General features: G+C 52.9%; 8 protein-coding genes across 8 annotated transcripts; 4 read left to right on the top strand and 4 right to left on the bottom strand.

The window, feature by feature from the left end:
* Positions 1-265: 265 nt before the first annotated feature.
* On the top strand, positions 266-1,680 carry LRP88_06155 (uncharacterized protein; the record flags this gene model as incomplete). The annotated part of the gene is made up of 5 exons (XM_083242695.1): positions 266-467; positions 516-541; positions 589-1,092; positions 1,143-1,165; positions 1,230-1,680. The coding sequence occupies 5 exons, from the start codon at positions 266-268 to the stop codon at positions 1,678-1,680; spliced, it is 1,206 nt and encodes a 401-aa protein (XP_083101631.1).
* Positions 1,681-2,085: 405 nt separating this feature from the next.
* Positions 2,086-3,278, top strand: LRP88_06154 (dTDP-4-dehydrorhamnose reductase family protein; the record flags this gene model as incomplete). The annotated part of the gene is made up of 4 exons (XM_083242694.1): positions 2,086-2,270; positions 2,332-2,351; positions 2,406-2,858; positions 2,977-3,278. 4 exons carry the CDS (start codon positions 2,086-2,088, stop codon positions 3,276-3,278), a joined length of 960 nt encoding a protein of 319 aa, XP_083101630.1.
* Positions 3,279-4,567: 1,289 nt separating this feature from the next.
* LRP88_06153 (uncharacterized protein) lies at positions 4,568-7,799 on the top strand (the record flags this gene model as incomplete). Its single annotated transcript, XM_083242693.1, has 2 exons — positions 4,568-5,974; positions 6,036-7,799. The coding sequence occupies 2 exons, from the start codon at positions 4,568-4,570 to the stop codon at positions 7,797-7,799; spliced, it is 3,171 nt and encodes a 1,056-aa protein (XP_083101629.1).
* A 651-nt stretch (positions 7,800-8,450) lies between these two features.
* On the bottom strand, positions 8,451-9,556 carry LRP88_06152 (bifunctional (2E,6E)-farnesyl diphosphate synthase/dimethylallyltranstransferase; the record flags this gene model as incomplete). Its single annotated transcript, XM_083242692.1, has 2 exons — positions 8,451-9,374; positions 9,437-9,556. The coding sequence occupies 2 exons, from the start codon at positions 9,554-9,556 to the stop codon at positions 8,451-8,453; spliced, it is 1,044 nt and encodes a 347-aa protein (XP_083101628.1).
* Positions 9,557-10,149: 593 nt separating this feature from the next.
* Positions 10,150-10,874, bottom strand: LRP88_06151 (uncharacterized protein; the record flags this gene model as incomplete). Its single annotated transcript, XM_083242691.1, has 2 exons — positions 10,150-10,413; positions 10,503-10,874. The coding sequence occupies 2 exons, from the start codon at positions 10,872-10,874 to the stop codon at positions 10,150-10,152; spliced, it is 636 nt and encodes a 211-aa protein (XP_083101627.1).
* A 514-nt stretch (positions 10,875-11,388) lies between these two features.
* On the bottom strand, positions 11,389-11,836 carry LRP88_06150 (uncharacterized protein; the record flags this gene model as incomplete). The annotated part of the gene is made up of 2 exons (XM_083242690.1): positions 11,389-11,731; positions 11,799-11,836. The coding sequence occupies 2 exons, from the start codon at positions 11,834-11,836 to the stop codon at positions 11,389-11,391; spliced, it is 381 nt and encodes a 126-aa protein (XP_083101626.1).
* A 963-nt stretch (positions 11,837-12,799) lies between these two features.
* On the top strand, positions 12,800-14,955 carry LRP88_06149 (anaphase promoting complex subunit CDC23; the record flags this gene model as incomplete). The annotated part of the gene is made up of 4 exons (XM_083242689.1): positions 12,800-12,897; positions 12,951-13,496; positions 13,551-13,683; positions 13,816-14,955. The coding sequence occupies 4 exons, from the start codon at positions 12,800-12,802 to the stop codon at positions 14,953-14,955; spliced, it is 1,917 nt and encodes a 638-aa protein (XP_083101625.1).
* A 708-nt stretch (positions 14,956-15,663) lies between these two features.
* Positions 15,664-16,508, bottom strand: LRP88_06148 (uncharacterized protein; the record flags this gene model as incomplete). The annotated part of the gene is made up of 2 exons (XM_083242688.1): positions 15,664-16,098; positions 16,311-16,508. The coding sequence occupies 2 exons, from the start codon at positions 16,506-16,508 to the stop codon at positions 15,664-15,666; spliced, it is 633 nt and encodes a 210-aa protein (XP_083101624.1).
* Between the last annotated feature and the right edge of the window lie 1,972 nt (positions 16,509-18,480).

Raw genomic sequence — 18,480 nt, 5'->3', positions numbered from 1 at the left:
CCATCGACGAACGGGCTTCAGCCGCCTTCTGCAGGAAAATATGTCTGAAGCGTGGTGCGAGCATGGTGGTACGCTGGCTCCTCTTTTTCTCGTTTCTCCTGAAGGTCTAGCTTGAGACATGTACGGCATATAGGTAGATCTAACACCCTGAGCGGAGATCAAAATGATCCATTCCCTCTTTCTGAACTCTCTTTTCTCTTGACTCTTTCGGCGTGTTAGCCTTGTCAAATATCGTTAAGCTTTCTTGAGCTGGTTCTCAACCTCGATGGATGTTGGAGCTGTGCAGAGGCTCGTCGGAGAGCTGCACAAGAGAGCCACAGATGGCTCCGAGGTGATTGACGATGGGTATCCTTATTCGCGGCTTCAGCAGATTGGGTACTTCATCTTGTTCTTCTTTCCCATAATGGCCTTTTGCGTCTGGGTTCTTCGTATATATGGGCGCTTCTCGACGAAGCAATACAGCTGGGGTAAGTTGAAACGGTCTCCCTTTTCGAAAGTATACTGACTAGTCTTAGATGACTTGCTTATTACTATGGCAATGGTATGATATATGCTTTATCTATCACATCTACAAACTAACAAGCCTAGGCCCTATCCATTGCCGAAACAATCTGTTCCTACTACTCGATGCGCCTCAACTACATCGGCATCCATAAGAAAGACATCCCCCTGACCCAAGACTTTGTCCTCGGCCAGAAATGGGCCTTTACAATTCAGATCCTCTATAACCCGATCCTCGCCTTGGTAAAAACATCGGTCCTCCTCTTCCTCATGCGTCTCGGCGGTCAAAAGCGCGAGGTCCGTCTCTGCATCATCAGCCTCCTCGTCTTCAACCTCTTCCAGATGGTTGCGATGTTCCTCGCCTGCGTCTTCCAGTGTACGCCTGTCAGCTACTTTTGGGACCGCGCGAAGGAGGAGAGTATCAGGCCAGATGGCATGTGCATTAACCAGAATGCCTTTTACATTGCCACGTCGAGTCTTACCATCCTGACCGATGTGCTGGTTCTTATTCTGCCGTTTTGGATATTTTTGGGGTTGAAGCTGCCTCTCAAGGTGCGGGCGGCAATCATTGGAGTGTTTGTCCTCGGAGGAGCGTAAGTAAAAAGACCTGAGCGAGAGTGATTGCCTGCTGACTCCTCAAGTGTTACCATCATGAGTATCCTCCGTATGTCCTGGCTCATCGAGACGGCCTACTTTACCGACTTCACGGACCCCGATCTGGATTGGAGCTACGATATTCGATTCACCTACTCTGCCGTTGAGACCAACTTGGCCATCATCACGGCCTCGGCACCGGCTCTGCGACCTCTCTTCCTTCAGTGGTTCCCCAAGTTCTTCTCAGCACTCAAGTCTTCCGGAAACAAGTACTCGTCAACACGAGACGGCTACGGACGGTCGACGACGACGGGGACAGCGAAGCGATCACGTGGTGGTACGGGTGTTCGGAGCAGTCTCGCAGGACCGTTCCCACTCAAGGATATCAAGGGCCGATCCGAGATCCGGTCACACTCGCCGACAAACTCGGAGGAAGAGATCATGACGTACAATGGTATCCTTAAGACGTCCGAAGTAGCTGTGCAGTACGGCGAGAGGGTGCCGGCGACACATCTGAGAGACGACAGCGAGACCGAGTCGTCGAGGTATGGCTTTGGGCCGCGTGCCAATCATGATCGTTTCTAGATTTGTTTTTGGGTTGAGCTTATAGAGTAGATTCTAGAATATTTAAATTATTTGACCTTTAGCTGTAAAGTAGTGATAATGACGATTAACAAAGAAACCAAACATTGCACGAAATGATAGCTGGTGTCCTCTAACCGTTATGATACATCTATGGCTTTATAATCATAAATGTTCTATATACATTCTAATGTATTCTAAAATACTGCAATATTTGAGTTGTGATTGGCACGCCAACTTTCCTTGTTGCGGTCAACAGGGCTCATGTCACTTTGACGTCCAACCTGCCCCTCACTTCGCGATATTCCAACCCCCACCTTGAGGTATGACGCCTCAGCTCTCACCTCTATTCTCACCATTACACTCATCGAGCTTGTGCAAAATCTCTCGAATTCACCACAAATCGCAATGGCTGGGCGAACCGTCCTCGTCACCGGTGCCACTGGCCTCCTGGGTCGCGAAGTTTCGGCTTCGTTTGGGCTGCGGGGCTGGAATGTCAAGGGAACAGGCTATTCTCGCGCAGATGGAATCAGCACCCTCAAGGTTGATCTCAGCAATGAATCTGAAGTAGCAAGCCTTCTTGATGAGACCAAGTTCGAACACCCGTTGTTTTGTTAATCTGACCTTGTAAAGCTAACATTGTGCCTTCACTAGACCACAGGTCATCGTTCACTGTAAGCCAACGCCGTCCTGACCATGTCCTACTACGACTGACTGAGAACGACAAGGCGCTGCTCAGCGATTCCCAGACAAGGTCGACAAAGACCCAGAGGCTGCAAGAGCCCTCAATGTGGCGGCGAGCAAGTCCCTCGCTCAGCTGGCCGCTGACAGAGACATCTTTGTCATTTACATCTCAACCGACTACGTCTTCCCTGGCGTTCCAGGAGATGCCCCGTATGAAGCCGACGCCGAGCCGCGGCCGACCAACCTCTACGGCCAGACAAAGCTGGATGGCGAGCGTGCCGTGCTAGAGACGTTCGCAAAGGCTGGCAAGGAGGGCTTGGGGGTCGTGCTCCGAGTCCCCGTCTTGTACGGCAATGCTGAAACGCCAGCTGAGAGTGCCGTCAACGTTCTGATGGATGCCTTGTGGAAGGCTCAGACACAAGGGATTGAGGTCAAAATGGATCATTGGGCCATCCGGTATCCCACCAATACCGAAGACATTGGACGGGTCTGCCACGGTATGTTTTACTCTACATCTAGTCATAATGTTTCGAGCCAGATGGCGCATCGTTGGCCGGGGTATCTCCTCAACTCATTCATGACTGGTGATAGAGGCCTGCTGACACTACACACTAGACATCTCGGTCAAGTATCTCGACACCGCACCTGGTGATAGAGCTGGCCTCCCCTATATCCTCCAATTTACGAGCGAAGATCGCATGACAAAGTATGAGATTGTCCAGCTGTTCGGAGAAATTATGGGCTTGTCGACGGAGGGTATCAAGCCCAACGCCGAGGGGAATGATCCAAATGCCAGTGTCCAGCGCCCATACGACTGTCACTTGAGCACAAAGGCGCTGCGGGATTTGGGGATCGATGTTTCGGCGTGCGACTTCAAGGGCTGGTGGCGGCGCGAGGTTCGCGCGTTTCGCAAGTAAGGGCGCATGCCGTTGAAGCCGATTGGGGAACGCTTGGCGGGCTGATGTCTTGGAACTGATGTTTGAGGTACATGCTTTCCTCGAGCTTGAGTCGTACTGGAGAAAAGGGAGTCTTGTCTCGCATTGGCACCCGCACCATACCTCGTGGCATGTATAAGAGCGAATCTCGAACTTGCGTCTCTGGGTCTCGTTTTATTAGGAAGAGGCCGCTGAAGGTAGCAACTAAGTTGACGGAACTGGTCATGTAGTAGTCTCTGTGATGCTTGGAAGTCTGAGGTTTGATCCTCAAGCCTATAGTCAGCGAAATAAGTGGCAGTTTAACCTGCAGATGTACCTAATCGTATGCAATACATGTCTCTTCTTTCGGCTCAACCCTCCGCGATCTTCTGGGTTGTGCAATCGTTACCTCTGTCCAGCCCCAGCCATCCAACAAATTGGTAGACTTGTCTTCATTGTGTTTCCCGTCAAGCGTTGACTGAGACTGGAATGGATTCTCGAGGCCTAAGAGGGCGGGACTTGATGCTTCGGCTTTTCAGGGCGGGGGACGTGAATCTGGCTCCATGCCAGACGGTTTGGACGTTCAGCGCAGCACATACCATCTCTCGCTGGTGGCATTACATGGCCTTCGTTTTTTGAGACTTTGCGAGGGAGAGATTGGAAGCCTCCATTTACGCGGTGGAGGGGAACGTTGAGTGAGCGTTGAACCTGCCTCTTGATATTTGCTTCTGTTATCTGGGAAGGCGCCTCCCTTCTTTCTTTCCTTTTGCTTTCTCGCCAACTGACACTTGCTACCCCAGAGGTTTAGCAAACCCTTTTCTTCTTCCATCACTTTCAATATTCACGTCTCATCAGCTTCAAATGTCGAAATGCTTCATCACCGTTGAGCCCTTGCCGAGATTGCCGCCCTTCTCCCTTTCCCGCCCTGGGGGACCGATCCTCCCGCCCGATCTACCTGCCTTTGCTAGACCAATTCGTACCATCTTGAGAAAACGACACCGTCTTCCTCGACTTAATTAGTTTAGCTGTCAATTGACTTTCCAACGGTTCTGTGGGGAAGAATACGGGATAGAAACAAATACGAGAACCCCTGCCGACGATCGCAAGCGATATTCGAGCTGTCGCCCAATCTATTGTCGACCGACAGCGGATCGATCTGACAACCTTGCACCTAAGGGCCTTTCGGGGACTACGATAGGGCTGCAGAAGCGCCCGCCATCCCATCCAGGGTCCGACGTCCACTGCAGGAACCAATTCTTTAGTGGCGACAGACGAGGACGGCCCGCATCCAAATGGCGTCGTCGACGACAACCATGGCGGCGGTGGCCCCGCTGCAATTCGAAGACGCCTGGGATCAACCGCATGATGCCGTGAAGCCACCCATTCCCAAAATGTCGCGATTACGGAGTCTCCGGGGGAAGAGTGCCTCGTCGTTAAGGCACCGAGCGTTTGACGTGTATAGCGGACCACCTTCAGAGGGGAGCCATCTGGCTCAGGGAGATTGCTATCCCCGCCTGGACACGCCGACTCTGTTAGGACGGCCGGTTGGTCGGCGTCGGTCCAAGAGCGTAGCCTCTGTGACTTTTATGCGTGGGCGTCCTCTGCTGTCGCCCAAGGTTCAGGTTCAGGCACAGCCGGCGCCGCCTCCCGTTTCCTCTGTTTCAGCTGGCGCTCGTGGAGTAGCGCTCTTCAAGGGCCTGGCGGAGAGTGTAACAGGGGTTATTGGCGGTTTGGCTCCACGAGCTGCGGTGGGCGCCGTGGGAAATGGAGCCACGGCGCGTCGCCAAGGCTCGTCATCACCGGCGCCATCGTTGTGTCGGTCTCCAGCGCGCTCTCCTCGACCATCTCCATCGGTTCTCAGTTTTGCCAGCGCATCCAGCAATTTAAATTTAGCGTCTGGACGTCCAAGGGGCCCCTCGCCCGCCATCCCGCCCCTCCCAAGTCCCCTGTCCAGCCCCCTGTTCACCCTGACGCCTAAATCACCAAACTTCCCGTTGTCTCGTCCGGTTTCTTCTTCTGCGCAACTCCCCTGGCCAACTCACAGTCACAGCCGTCCTCAAACTCCTACTCGAAGCCCGAGCCGTGGTCGCCGTCGCACTCGAGATTGGGATCAACCAAGAAAAACACCGTCAAACTCTCCCGCCTCAAGATCGCCCGCGCCAAAATCGCCTCTAGCATCGTCGCCTATTCTTCGTACCGTCCCATCGGCAAGTGACATCGCTCGCTTCAAGAGTCGCAACCTTCTTGCGCTTCGCATAAACACTGAAACTGCAGAGCGTGCCGCACAGCTCGAGCGCGAGGAAGTCGACCGTCATCGTCAGGAAGAGCAAGAAGCAGAACTCTGGGCTGACGAGGTTGCTCGTCTAGAAGCGGAAACTGATCGCATTCTCGCTGAGCAGAGGAAACGTGACCTCGCTCGCATCCACGTACAGCTTGCGACTCCATCGCCAAAGTTCACCAGGTTCTTTTTCCTCGACAGGCTTCCTTTCTTGTCTCGCGGCAGGCGATCGAATGCTACTACGAGCCAAGCCGGCACGCCAAGCCCGAGGGCACCAACTATCTTCTCCATCGACTTCAGTCGCTCCAACAGCCTCGAGGAATCTTCATCTCCAGACAAGATGAGCTTTATAGAGCAAGGTGGCAAGGGCATTGTGCCAGGCATCGATGCGCCTACATCTGCCAGCAATGGAGGCGAAAGAGTGAGTCTCATTCCCCTATAAGCCGCAATCCCAAGTGGTGCTAATTTCATGACTCGTCCAGCGCGTGTGTGTACGATGCCTTTCGTCCGTCATCAACCTTCCAGTCACTCCCGATACCTCGCCTATGGAGATTCTCTACTCGACCGCCAATCTCACTACCCACGATATCAACCCCAAGGAGAGCGTGATAATCGAGTGCTATGTCGAGCTCGGGTTGGAGCGCCGCCTCCGTCGCTATGAACGCATTCGTGATGTCATGAATTCATGGGACCGCGACCAGCAAAACTCGCTGCTTGTTGTCACCAATGACATCTCTGGGAGCTCCGATGCCGACCTCGATATCAACTCGGTTCCTCGTACGCCAACTCCTCCACCGGGCTTCACTTTCCAGATGTACCATTCATCACGACCAGGGAAGTGGAATAAGCGGTTTATCACTCTGCTGGAGTCAGGCCAGATGTACTCGTCAAAGAAGCCCGATTCTAAACCCTCGGACAAGGACAGCACTGTTCTATGCCACTTGTCTGACTTTGATATCTACACCCCTCGAGAGAGCGAGGTTCGGCGTCATCTTAAAGCGCCCCGACGTTACTGCTATGCTGTTAAGAGTCAGCAGAAAACCTTTGTTTTCCCCAACGGCGAGAACTTTGTTCATTTCTTCTGCGCCGAGGATGGCAAACTTGCTAAGCGGTTCCACGAGCATGTGCAAGGCTGGCGAAGCTGGTACCTTGTCAACAAGAAAGTTGACTTCAAAACGGACAAGGCGCCCCAAATCTCACTCAACTCTGACCCGACGACATCCCCTACAAGCACCATGAAATCGACAAGCACCGTCACGAAGGGGGGTCATCGTCTGAAGGTCTCTGTGGATGAAACCCCTTATACCATTGGCGCCTTCCAACCACTCCTTGATATGGATCGCTTCGACAAGCCCTTAGAAGAGTTCGGGAAGGACTTTCTTGATGAAAAACCCAAAGAGCAGGACAAGCATGAACACAAGCACGAGTCTAAGACCGAGCTCGAACGCAGGGTAACTCAGAAGCGCAACGTCTTGACCAAGACCAAATCTCTGCATCGTTCCCGCACAGCACCACAGTTGCCTCAAGGCGAGGAGTTCTCCCCTGCTGGGTTGCTGGGCCAAGGCTACGAGGAGAAGCGTAAGATTGCGGAGCGAGCGCCTGTCAACAGCCCTCCTACCACCAACACCAACTCCGCCTTTACTCAGGGGCCTTCGCTACTGAATGGAGGTGTTACTTCGCCTACAATTCCCCAGGAAACCAAGACGGAGACCCGGTCGAAGGAACAGTCGATGCGCTATCGCAGCCGGTCCGTCCGCGCCCCTAACACGAGGCCTACGACGGCGGATGCCAAGCGAGAGAAGATTCCCCCTCCACCAATCGGCCAGCCCCTTGTCAACTTTCCCGAGCCACAGGGTTGGAGAGAGAGGGAGAGAGAAGGCAAGGGCCACGGTGTCAAGGCTCCAACAGGTGGTCCACTCATCAGCCTCGCTACCGGTGGTCAACCTGCCATGATGACCTACAGCAACAGCCGCAGTGGCTCTGGCCTCATCAACCAGCCTCGTATCCCTGCGTCATCGTCGTCTTCCTCTATGCCCGCCGGCAGCCGCCCGCGGAGCCGATCTACTGCTGGAATGCAGCAGCCTTCAAGTCGTGCTCCTCCCGTCCCTCCTTTGCCCATTCGTTCTCTCCGTCGGGAGATGACGCAGCCTTTGGATCAGTCCCGTGGTCGTGATTCTCGCCCACGTGAGCCACTCATCAACCGAGCTGGCACGATGGGATTCTCAAGCTCCTCATCGAGGTACTGAGGAAAGACTGAATCGGTCGCCTTTTGAGGCGGACTAGCAAATATCGTTATGAGACCATGAGTTAATGCCCATGATGCCTAGACTAGATTCCCCTTCACTATGATCTTGGATGATCCACACTCTGGTGAAGAAATCAAAAGGACAGCTTGTATGTGCTGGTGCACATACCTTTGAGCCAAAAAGCAAAGCGTCGGGGCAGGAGTTGGGTGTTGTGTTGCTGTTGAGTCGAGACGTATGTATTACGTCTGATTTTTTCCTAATCTCTATTTCCTTTGTATTTGGCTTCTTTTGACTCCTTTGGATCTACCTTCTTGTATCCTTATATATCCGGTCAGGGAAAGGGGGAAGGGTTTGGATACTATAGAGCCCATGAAGGACAGTGATAACACAAGCTTGAGCAGGCTCTTGTCCTTGATGTCGAAATCGCAAAAGGAAACAAAGTGTTTATTATTATTCTTATTTCCTTGGTCAATGCTATGGCTGAATTTTTCCTCCGCCTATTTCATTCGAGGTATCTGGTCTATATGGTCGTGACGCTCATTGTTGGCTCGGCTCGGCTATGATGATGACCTCTGCATTTCAACGGCGCGGCGTGCGCCTGTTGCTTTCGCTTTTGTGTTTCTTTTCTACTTTTTGATTGGGCAACTTGGCTTACTTGCTGCGCTTGTAGATCTTGGCAAGGAAGGCCTCAAACACGGTCTTCTTGAGGCCCTCGCTCTCGTCAATGTTGGCGATGCGGGCGCGGATCTCGCCGACAACCTTCTCCTCGTAGTCGAGGTAGCGCTGCTCGAGCTTGAGGTCGTCATAGAGCTTCTTGACAACCTTTTCCTTCTCGTCGTCCTTGCGGCCGTAGTTCTCCTCGAGGATCTTGCGCTGCTCGGGGGTGGCGACGGCGAGGGCCTGGTTGACGAGCCAAGAGCACTTGTTGTCCTTGATATCGGTACCGATCTTGCCAATGTGCTCAGGGAGACCGAAGTTGTCGAGGTAATCGTCCTGGATCTGGAAGTACTCGCCCAGGGGGATGAGGATGTCCTCAGCCTGCTTCAGGTTCTTGGGGGTGGCGAGGTTGAGCTGGTGGAGGGCCAGGGCGACGGGAAGGTAGAAGGAGTAGTAGGCAGTCTTGTAGATGACGATGAAGCTGTACTTTTCCAAGGAAAAGTTGTCGAGGTCGACCTTGTCCTCAGGGGCGGTGAGCAGGTCGCACAGCTGGCCAAGCTCGGTCTGGAAGGTGGTCTCGTGGAAGAGCTCGATGAGGTCGACGTAGGCGGGGTGGGAGCGGAAGTACTTCTTGAGGAGGGTGTAGATGGCGGCCTCAAGCATGAAGGCGTCGTTGATGGCGATCATGCCAACACCCTCCTGGCGGTACCAGCAGGGCTGGCCGCGGCGGGTGATGCTCGAGTCCATGATGTCGTCCGAGACGAGGAAGAAGGCCTGGAGGAGCTCGGTCATCCAGCCGAGGGTGGCAGACTGGAAGTACTGCTCCTCAGAGAGGGGCTTCTCGAGGAGGAGGGAGACGGAGTCGGGGACAGACATGCCGCGGTTGCATTTTCCGCCGAGGGGGTTGATCTCGAGGGACTGGGAGCATTGCGTTAGTATTTGGAGTATCAGTTGGACTTTTGGAGGAGATGGTTGCTCACTCGCTTGTACCAGTCAAGCTGCTCCTGGGGGAGCTTGTAGGAGCGCGCATGCTCAAGGAGAGCCTCCTCAAGCTTGGGGTAGACGGAGTTGAACTCCTGGAGAGTAGTCTTTTGAGCCATGGTCGATTCTTGGGGGAGGAAGGTGAGTTGACGAGGTTGAAAACAAACAGAGACAGAGACCGCCTTTTTGAAGAGAAAGGAGTCGGGGAGTAATTAATTGGCCTCGGGAGCTGCACGATAATTACCGGACCTGAATGTCTTTGGCTTAGGTTGCTTTGCTTGATTCAATTAGCTACAACGGTTAGGAGGGACTTGGCTGTGCCCCTCTTTCCTATTCGCGAATTGGAGCGGGAGGGGCTGTCCACTTGATTTGCTCGGTGAGTCCCAAGACGGCGCTAGGGGAGGGGCAGAACGGGCGGTGAGATGCGGCAGAACCTGCTAGACTCAATGGAGGAGAAGGGAACGAGAAGCAGGGGAGAGACGATGATACCCAAAGAACGAGCTGATTCCTTGCATAGTTTTATGAGGTTGTTAGTATTGGTGAAAGTTTAATGAAAAGAGGCTTTCGATGATTGGTTTGCTCCTTTTGCTATTGGACTAGAGTTCAATTGACTATCTACCTTACCTCGAAGCGCCAAAACGACCGACCAACACCAAAACTCCAATTCCCTGCTCCAATATACATGAACCTAGTCGTTATCCTATGTCTGGAGCTATGTCTTTTTCGCCGTTGCGCTCTTCCACCGGAAAATGCCCAGTAGGACAATGTGCTCCACGCGGTCATGCCAGGCGACATCGTTCTCCTGAATCACCTTGAGGGCGTCGTGTAAAGCTCGCTCCGACGCACCGTCGTTCATCATGTCGACGACGCACGCCGCGTTGAGGCCTGCGTTGCGGAACCCCTCGACCAGCACGTCTACATCGTACATATGCGCGAGTCGAGTATGTGTCGGCGTACTGTCCATGTCCTTGCGGTTCTAGATTGGTCAGAAGTGACCCCCCTGTTAGTAGCTGCGTTCACCACCACGGCTACGGGCAGAAAAGACGAGGGGACATCTTGACGTACCTTGCATTCCTGACACTTGGCTCCCATCGTGTTGACCCATCTGTTACACGCCCATTTCCCCCAATGGTGGCTGCAGGGCCAGTGCATCGTCTTGGGCTGGTCCCGCCTCTCGTCTCTCTCGCCGTGGTGTTCTGTTGCGTCGCTCATCAAGATGCTGTTCTCCAAGCTCTTATACAGCCAGAGGTCGGGCTCGCTCCGCGCCCTCATGTCTTGCTGGCCCTCTCTTATACCACTCCTCGCTCGGTGAGGGAACTCGACACCGTGGTGGTGATTCGTACCGCACGTGCCGGACCGGGTTGTGCGAGGTCGCAACTGACGCGCTCTCTGTGAGACGTCTAGGGCGCTCACGGCCATCTGGATGCTGTGATACATGTCTGTCTTTTCTGTTGCTCGAGGTGTGCTTTGTCCAATTCACTCGTTGCAAAAAAAAGTGTCAAGTGCTGGACGGACGAGTTTATGTGACGGTATACAGAATCAGCGTCCACCACGGAGAAATACCCGACTTATCAGAACATCCGACGGGCTAACAGTGAATGACAGCCAACTGACTCGGTTCCCCTGACACTACCGGCATTGCCTACAAAGGTGCCTGTCGAGGATGGATGGAAGAAGCCGGCCATGACTCAACCAGACTGTGCTGCGGAGCTTGGGAACTCAAAAGCTATTCACTAGAACCCCGGATCTGAAAGATAACGGCGCTATTGCCACATGCAAGGACTCGCCCTCGAGCCTATAGAGTTGACGTCTGCTTCAACCAGACAACCCTCCCAGCACAGTGTCCGCCCCCCGAGACAGGACCAACAGCAAGCCGACCTACCCGGATCGTCTCCCCGGCTTGTTTCCCCGGGATGTCTACCTCTAGCGCGAACTGTCGGATCCATGAACCCTACAGAGGTGTATTTCCTCGGCGTTGTCGCTCTCGCTCGGTCCTTATCCTCTCGAGTCGCTCCGCGAGGTTGATGGGTGTCCACTGGATAGGACCCCTATCACGAGCCGCCTCGACTGCGTCGCAGACGGGGTGATATAGACCCCGGAAATTTCGATAGATGTAGTCGAGTGCCACGGTGAGGAGATTGTCCACGTTGACCTGCTTAGCGCTGGAAATGTACTCGTTGATTCTCTCGTATGTGATACCGCCCCCTTCCGAGTACTTATCGAGCAGGTATCGCACAAGGGTCTCGTGGACGTCTGTCGCAATCAGCTCGTTCCCTCCATGCTGCCTCCCGAGCCTCTGGAATAAGAAGCGGTCAGAACTGAGTGCGTTGAGGGGATTGGTTGTCAAGGTGTTCCCCTTACCTGGCAGTCGACGCAGGCACTCTTATTGAGGAACACATAGTTGGAGCACTTGACTTCTGGTGTCCAACAGAAGAGACATGGAAATACCCTGACGGGTCCGCTGTAGGTCATGATACCTCCTCAAAAGGTGGAACCCTCCAGAGTTTCGCGCAGGCCTGGTGTGGTCTTCGGTGTAGCCGATGGGCGATGCCGTATGCAGCTGGTTACAACTAGGGAAGTATGAGGAGATCCTTTGAGCTGGCGAAACCTGTGCTATTTCGTAGATAATCATATGATGAACGGGTTAGATTCTGTCGACAGTTTTCTATGGTTCGAGTTGCAACGGTGCCAGCTCGAGTTGATATAGTCTGGCTTCTCGCCTCGCATGGGCTCCTTTTTGTCGATTGAATCACCACCATCATCAAATTAGAATGAATAAATGCTGCCATGGCCCAAAATATCGGGAATAAACATGCCAGTCTCACTGTAAGCCTCAAGTATTGGCCCTCATCCCCTTTCCCGAGCGCCATCGTGACACCGAATTCACTGTGGAAGGAGGGTGTAAGTGAGTTTAGTGGCCGCGATATTGGTTTGACAGGCTATTTCCCGAATAAGAGCCTCCTCGTACAAGGAAGAAACGTCTTTGCTTTTATAGAATGGGAAGATGATTGAGACTTTGTGCTACTGGAGTTGGGTTTGGACACTTTTCAACTGGAGCGGGTGTTGTCTCCCATGAGGATACAGTGCGCCATACCGTGCACAACATCAAATGGCACGGACTAGCATACGCGCCTGGACTGTTGATATGATCACCAATAACGGTCAAAGGTCGACCCTCATGACAACTACAACCCGTCTTCCAGCCACCGATATCGCCCTTTGCCTTTTTATTCACCGATCAGGAAGCCATAACACAGCTCCAGGTATCAGCTGATTGAGCTTCAGAGGCCAGCGCGTCTGCGCAATCCAGCTCTTGCTTCTGACAAGGAGCTACCCCACCAACCCTTCAAAACAAGACCGAGATGTCTCTGAGCGCCCACGAGGTCTCGCAATTGCGGGCAGCTCTCCAAGACGCCGTGGTCAAATGCTCAGAGAGGTGTCTCTACCAATCTTCAAAATGGTGCGTATGCTGCCTGCCGATGGATAGCTGGACGCGCAAGTTGACAAATTCAGGGCCGCCGAACTACTTAACGCGCTTCCCGAAACCGACGATGACGACGAGCACCTCGACCCTGCGGATCCCAAGTACATCTCGCCGATATACACTTCCAACAGCGATCCAGAAGAGGCAGCTCTCGAGGCAAAAGAGTTGAGCAAATACCTACTAGCCAAGTCTCTATTCGACTGTAGAGAGTACGACCGCTGCGCCGCCGTTTTCCTCCCCGATTCCCTCCTGTCTAGTGTTCTGGCATCAAGGGTGGACAGTTCTCCGGCGTATGCCTCAGCTGGCAAAGGAAAGGCAAAGGCTTCCGATTCATCAGCCGCGATACCTCTTCCCAGGATCAGTCAGAAGAGCTTGTTCCTTGCCCTCTACGCCAAGTTCATGTCGGGGGAGAAGCGCAAGCAGGAGGACACTGAGATGGTTATGGGCCCTCAGGATCTTGGAACGGTTGCCAACAAGCAGCTTCTCGTAATTGGGCGGTATCTTTCGACTTGGTTTGATGAGAGGACAACAGAAGACGACGAGGTGTTGGGCAGCCAGGGATGGCTTGAATATCTGTGAGTGCTGATCCTAGTAACCACATGTCGACGACTACTAATCGCCCTACGTAGATACGGCATGGTGCTCGCCAAGGAAAAGAATGACGAAAGAGCTTTGGAATTCTTTATCCGAAGCGTACACAAGTACACCATGAACTGGGGTTGTTGGCTAGAGATGACGTCGCTAATATCTCGAGTCGAGGATGTGAGTTTCACTTGTGGTTGTTGGTGATCGCATCGATTAACAAATCTCCAGTTGAATCGAATATCGAGACATTGTCCTCAAAACATCGTGTCTTACATGTTCCACCTGCACACCTCCCTGGAGCTTTACCAGCAAGGACCCGGACTCGCCAGTTCTCTCGAGCAGCTCCTCTCCATCTTCCCGACATCATCCTTCCTCCTCACTTGCAACGCACTACTAGCCTATCACGCCAAGGACCTGATGGCTGCCGAACAGCACTTTACTCGATTGCTGGCGCTCCATCCGCATCGGCTTGATTCCCTTGACCACTATTCCAACATTCTCTATGTCCTAAATCTTCGTCCCAAACTGGCTTTCCTGGCGCATCTATGCTCCAGTGTAGACAAGTTTCGGCCGGAATCTTGCGTGGTTGTTGGAAACTACTATTCCCTCCTCTCGATGCACGAAAAGGCTGTGCAATACTTCCGGCGCGCCCTGACCCTTGACCGGTCATGTCTATCGGCATGGACATTGATGGGCCACGAATACGTCGAACTCAAGAACACGCATGCGGCCATCGAGTCGTATCGCCGTGCAGTTGATGTAAATAGACGGGATTATCGGGCCTGGTACGGATTGGGTCAGACATATGAGATGCTGGAAATGCATACATACTCACTTTGGTACTACAAGAAGGCTGCTGGTCTGCGCCCCTGGGATGGCAAGATGTGGATGGCTGTAGGCTCGTGTCTGCAAAAGATGGGCCGAGAACGAGATGGTATCAAGGCTTTGAAGCGAGCTTTACTCGCGGATGCCTACTATGACGTGGGCAGTAGCTTCGGAAGCGGCGATCTCCTGGGTAGCCGTAGCGCTACAGGCCATATGGACCCTGAGATCCTCTTGCAGATTGCTGCCATGTACGACCAGCTAGGTGAAGAGGAAGAAGCTAAGTCGTACATGGAACTCTGTGTGGCTCAGGAAGATGGCGGCGCGAACGCTGAGGTTGACCCCGCAGAGTCCATCGCTATTCACAATGATTCTCCCCCGGGTTCAGACAATGGCGCTGAGGGTAACGAGAACGCGGGCAATGAGGGCACGGGTGTCACAGCAGCGACTAGCAAAGCCCGAATGTGGCTTGCTAAATTCTCGATGCGTACCGGAGACTACGCGGCGGCTGAGCGCCTTGCCGGGGAGCTGTGTCAGGATGGTGTAGAGGTTGAGGAGGCAAAGGCCTTGGTGCGAGAGGTGCGATCACGGATGGAAGCGTCGGGGATGCTTGATCCGTTGAGTTGATAGCACGGGCATTGCGACGGGGATATCCGGTCAGGGGCGTTTATGAGGTTATGCGCTTATGAACTGTAACAGTAGGCATGGCTTCGAATTTTGAACGAGTAGATCTTATTCTTAGAAGACATGCCATGATATTGACGTCAACCTGAGGAGGCATACAGGTCTTGATTTAGAGCAACCCCATGACAGTTCGCGATTACCTTAGTATCCATCGAGCAATTTCCCGGTCGATTGACCCGTAGACTTGATCTACACCTTCAGACCACACACGCGAATGGTAGTGAATCGAGATAGATTGTAAGGCGGTGTCTCCGAGCAGAGACACCATCGGACCGACGAGCATTGTATATGGCTTGACATGGCTTGAACGTTATTCTAAGCCAAGATAGATAGTCACCAAAAGGAAAAGAGCTGGAAGCAGAAGAATATTTATGGAAAAACACCACATAGAATTACCAATCTAGAACTATAGCTACATTCATTACATCCCCCGAGTGTTAATCTCGACGTCTATCCATAATACCCAGATATCCATGACCAAATGGCAAACTTGGGTTTCAGAGTGTGTTGTCAGCATGCTCTTTTCTTGTTCCAGTCCCAAAAAGTTGCTTCGCATGCCCCCGAGACCAATTTCTTTGAAGTATCCAATGAAGAAAACCGTGGTAGATCTTTCATGTGTCTCGTGCCTAAGCTCTGCTTGTGCTTGGCATCTTAGATGGCTAGGGCGGCAACACCAGCCACGACGAAAGCACCCAAGGCCCTGCTTGCGACCTTGCTACCGGCGGCCCGAACAGGCGGGGCCGGGGGCTGAGTTGTAGGTCCAGCCGGAGGAGCGGGAACGGGAGAAGCGGGCTGCTCGGCGGGAGGAGGAGGAGGTGGAGCAACTGGAGGGGCCGTCTGGCCCGGAGCTGGCGGGGGAGCGGGCTTGCCAGGAGGGGGAACTGGAACTGGAGTTGGCTTTCCAGGCGGAGGCGGAGGCACCACGGGAGGGACTGGGGGAGCTGACTTCCCGGGGGCTGGAGGAGGGGAAGGCTGGGCAGGCTTTCCGGGAGCAGGGTAGACGGGCTTCTCAGGGGGGGGATATTGAGTGACTATCTGAGTCTCGCTTCCCTGGACCGAACTCTTGATGATGGGGGGATATGTGGGCTGGGGGTGGCTATAGGTAACTTCGCAGGGGCAGTCTTCAAAAGTTAGACTCGTTCTAATATGTTTGGGAATTTTGTGGACTAACTCGTGATGGTTACGTAGGTAGGAGCCGTCTCAGGCGTGTAAGTGACGTTCTTGTGAACGATCTCGGTAGGCTCCTAAACGTTCATCAGTGGAGTCCCTGAGTGAGTGAGATGGTAGGCTCGACTTACCGGGCAGTAAACAAGATAGTCATCCGTAATGACAGAAATGATTCCGTTCGGATCCGTCTCGGGAGGGTCTGCGTTGTTGCTCTGGTTCCTGAGAGCAGGGTCAGGAACGGGAGTGACCAACGCCGGACCAGGGCCAGGGGTCTGAGCCATAGCACGTTTGAGCAGCAAGGCTGCAGGGACAGCTTGAGTGAGTCTCATCTTATTCCTGGGGGCCCAAAGACTTGTTAAAGGGAAAAGGTGATAAGTGTTGAATGTAAACGCTGAGGATCTTCGGAAGCAGCTCGAGATGAGTGATGCTGTGATGATAGAACTCGTCAAATCCAGAGAGAACTCGACCTTCTTGTAGTTTTTCCAGAAGGTCCAGACCGATGAGTTTAACCAGCCTTAAAATCATCATCTATCATCGTCGAGTTGAATTGATGGAGATCCCCGATGGAGATGGTAGGCCTCGCCGTGAGCATCGGTAGTAGGTCTCGTTGACATGTGTTCTCCACGCTGGGTGGTGAAGCTTTCTGTCTGAGTTGATACTTACGATACTTGTGGAAAAGGTAGAATCTGCCTAGACACAAGGCCCCTTTGGCTGGTGAGAGGCACCATGATGAAGAGCCCTGGTAGATACGGTCGGATGACTCCTGGGCTCATACCTAACCAAGAGCGTCGATAGGAATCTTGAAGCCTGATGTCATGGCGGACTTGGCGTAGCGAAAGGGATATTCCGGACTCATGAGTAACAAGGTTGATTAAGCTCGGGTACCTAAATAAGGCGAACGATCAAGAAGCTGACATGAAGTATATCATACTGACAGAGTTTATACTAGAGCCTTGATCCCGCGGTCCTAACCGCTGATAGTTCCATTTCGGTGCAATACTTGGCCTGTGATTGACCACGTACCTTTTTGAAATAAGAGTGAAGAATTGCGTAGGCCGGTCGAGGCCGTGACGGTCATCATGCCTTCCGTCATCCAACTCCCAGTTGAAGAGATCTGTGGCATCTTGGCCTGGTTTCTCAGTCCATGACAGGCTGAGAATGTCCAGCCGAGAGGCTTTGAGCTGGCCACACCAGATAATTGATGGACTTCCAAATGAACATCATACGGAGCCACCGAAGCGTGAGAATTCAATATCACTCCCGTAATATACATGTTCTTTATTGACATGAGACTTAGACGTCAATGTATTGAACTTGCTGAGATATCCTAGATTGGAAGCCCCTGAACTTCGGTGCGATCGATGAACAATGTTAGCAGTACAGACAATCACCGCTGACTCCGAAGGAAGGGAAACCCCGTTCCAGGAAGACAACGTTCACCTTTGCCACGGTTACGGTCAATTGGACACTCTGTGAGTGGCTTTCATGACCAAGGGGATTCCGAAGAAACTCGTCTACCAGAAATGAAAGGCCCAGTAGCCCCGAAATCAAGATGTTCAGACTGTGAGGACGTTTGGCTGAGATTAAGAGTTACTTGGTCGAGAAAGATCTGCATAAGAGAACAAAGCATCATGAGGTCTAGGGTTAGTTGGCACAATTTGGAATTCCTTATCTAGACAGATATGTAAGAGAGTAATGAAACCACCAAACGAAGCAGAATCAACCATCGATATCGGATTATCAACATCCAACAGCGAAGGGCGAGAGCGAAGGACGAATACGAGGAGCGAGGTTCACTTCTGATGGGGGTCACGTGAGCGTGGTCCATGACGGCTCTTCTGCAGCAGGAGCGGGACAACCGATCACACCCCACCTTCAATCCTGCTTTTCAACCTCAACATCGTCCTCTCCAGAAGAAAATCGCCGAGAACGTCTTCTTCTTGAGAAGCAGTTGCTTCTGGAAGCGATCCATTTCTTTTCCTTCAGTGTTTACGTCACCCATGGAACATGTACCGAGGCTCATGGCTCCGTGCCGGCTCGTTGCGAGACAACGCGATAACAGGGAGCACCACCACATCGATTCCGCAAAAGAGCAGAGATCTACCACAACTTTATGTCTCCTTCATCCAACTTGACCGTCAAGTGACGAGAATCATGGGATAATAGGATCATGTCACCAGCGTCTTATCGGAATGGCTCTAAGCTACTCGCTTCGAACTCACTCTCACCCACACTCTCTCGCTCACAAGGTGCGGAACTCTGCGTAGGCCTTGATGACTGACCTCTGCAGTTGCCAAGCGG

Source organism: Fusarium phalaenopsidis (genome assembly GCF_050370095.1).
Source record: "Fusarium phalaenopsidis strain FUZ10S chromosome Unknown contig_32296, whole genome shotgun sequence".
Lineage (NCBI taxonomy): Eukaryota > Fungi > Ascomycota > Sordariomycetes > Hypocreales > Nectriaceae > Fusarium > Fusarium phalaenopsidis.
The sequence above is the reverse complement of the archived record's forward strand: the minus strand, read 5'-3'. Positions and strand labels throughout refer to the sequence as shown.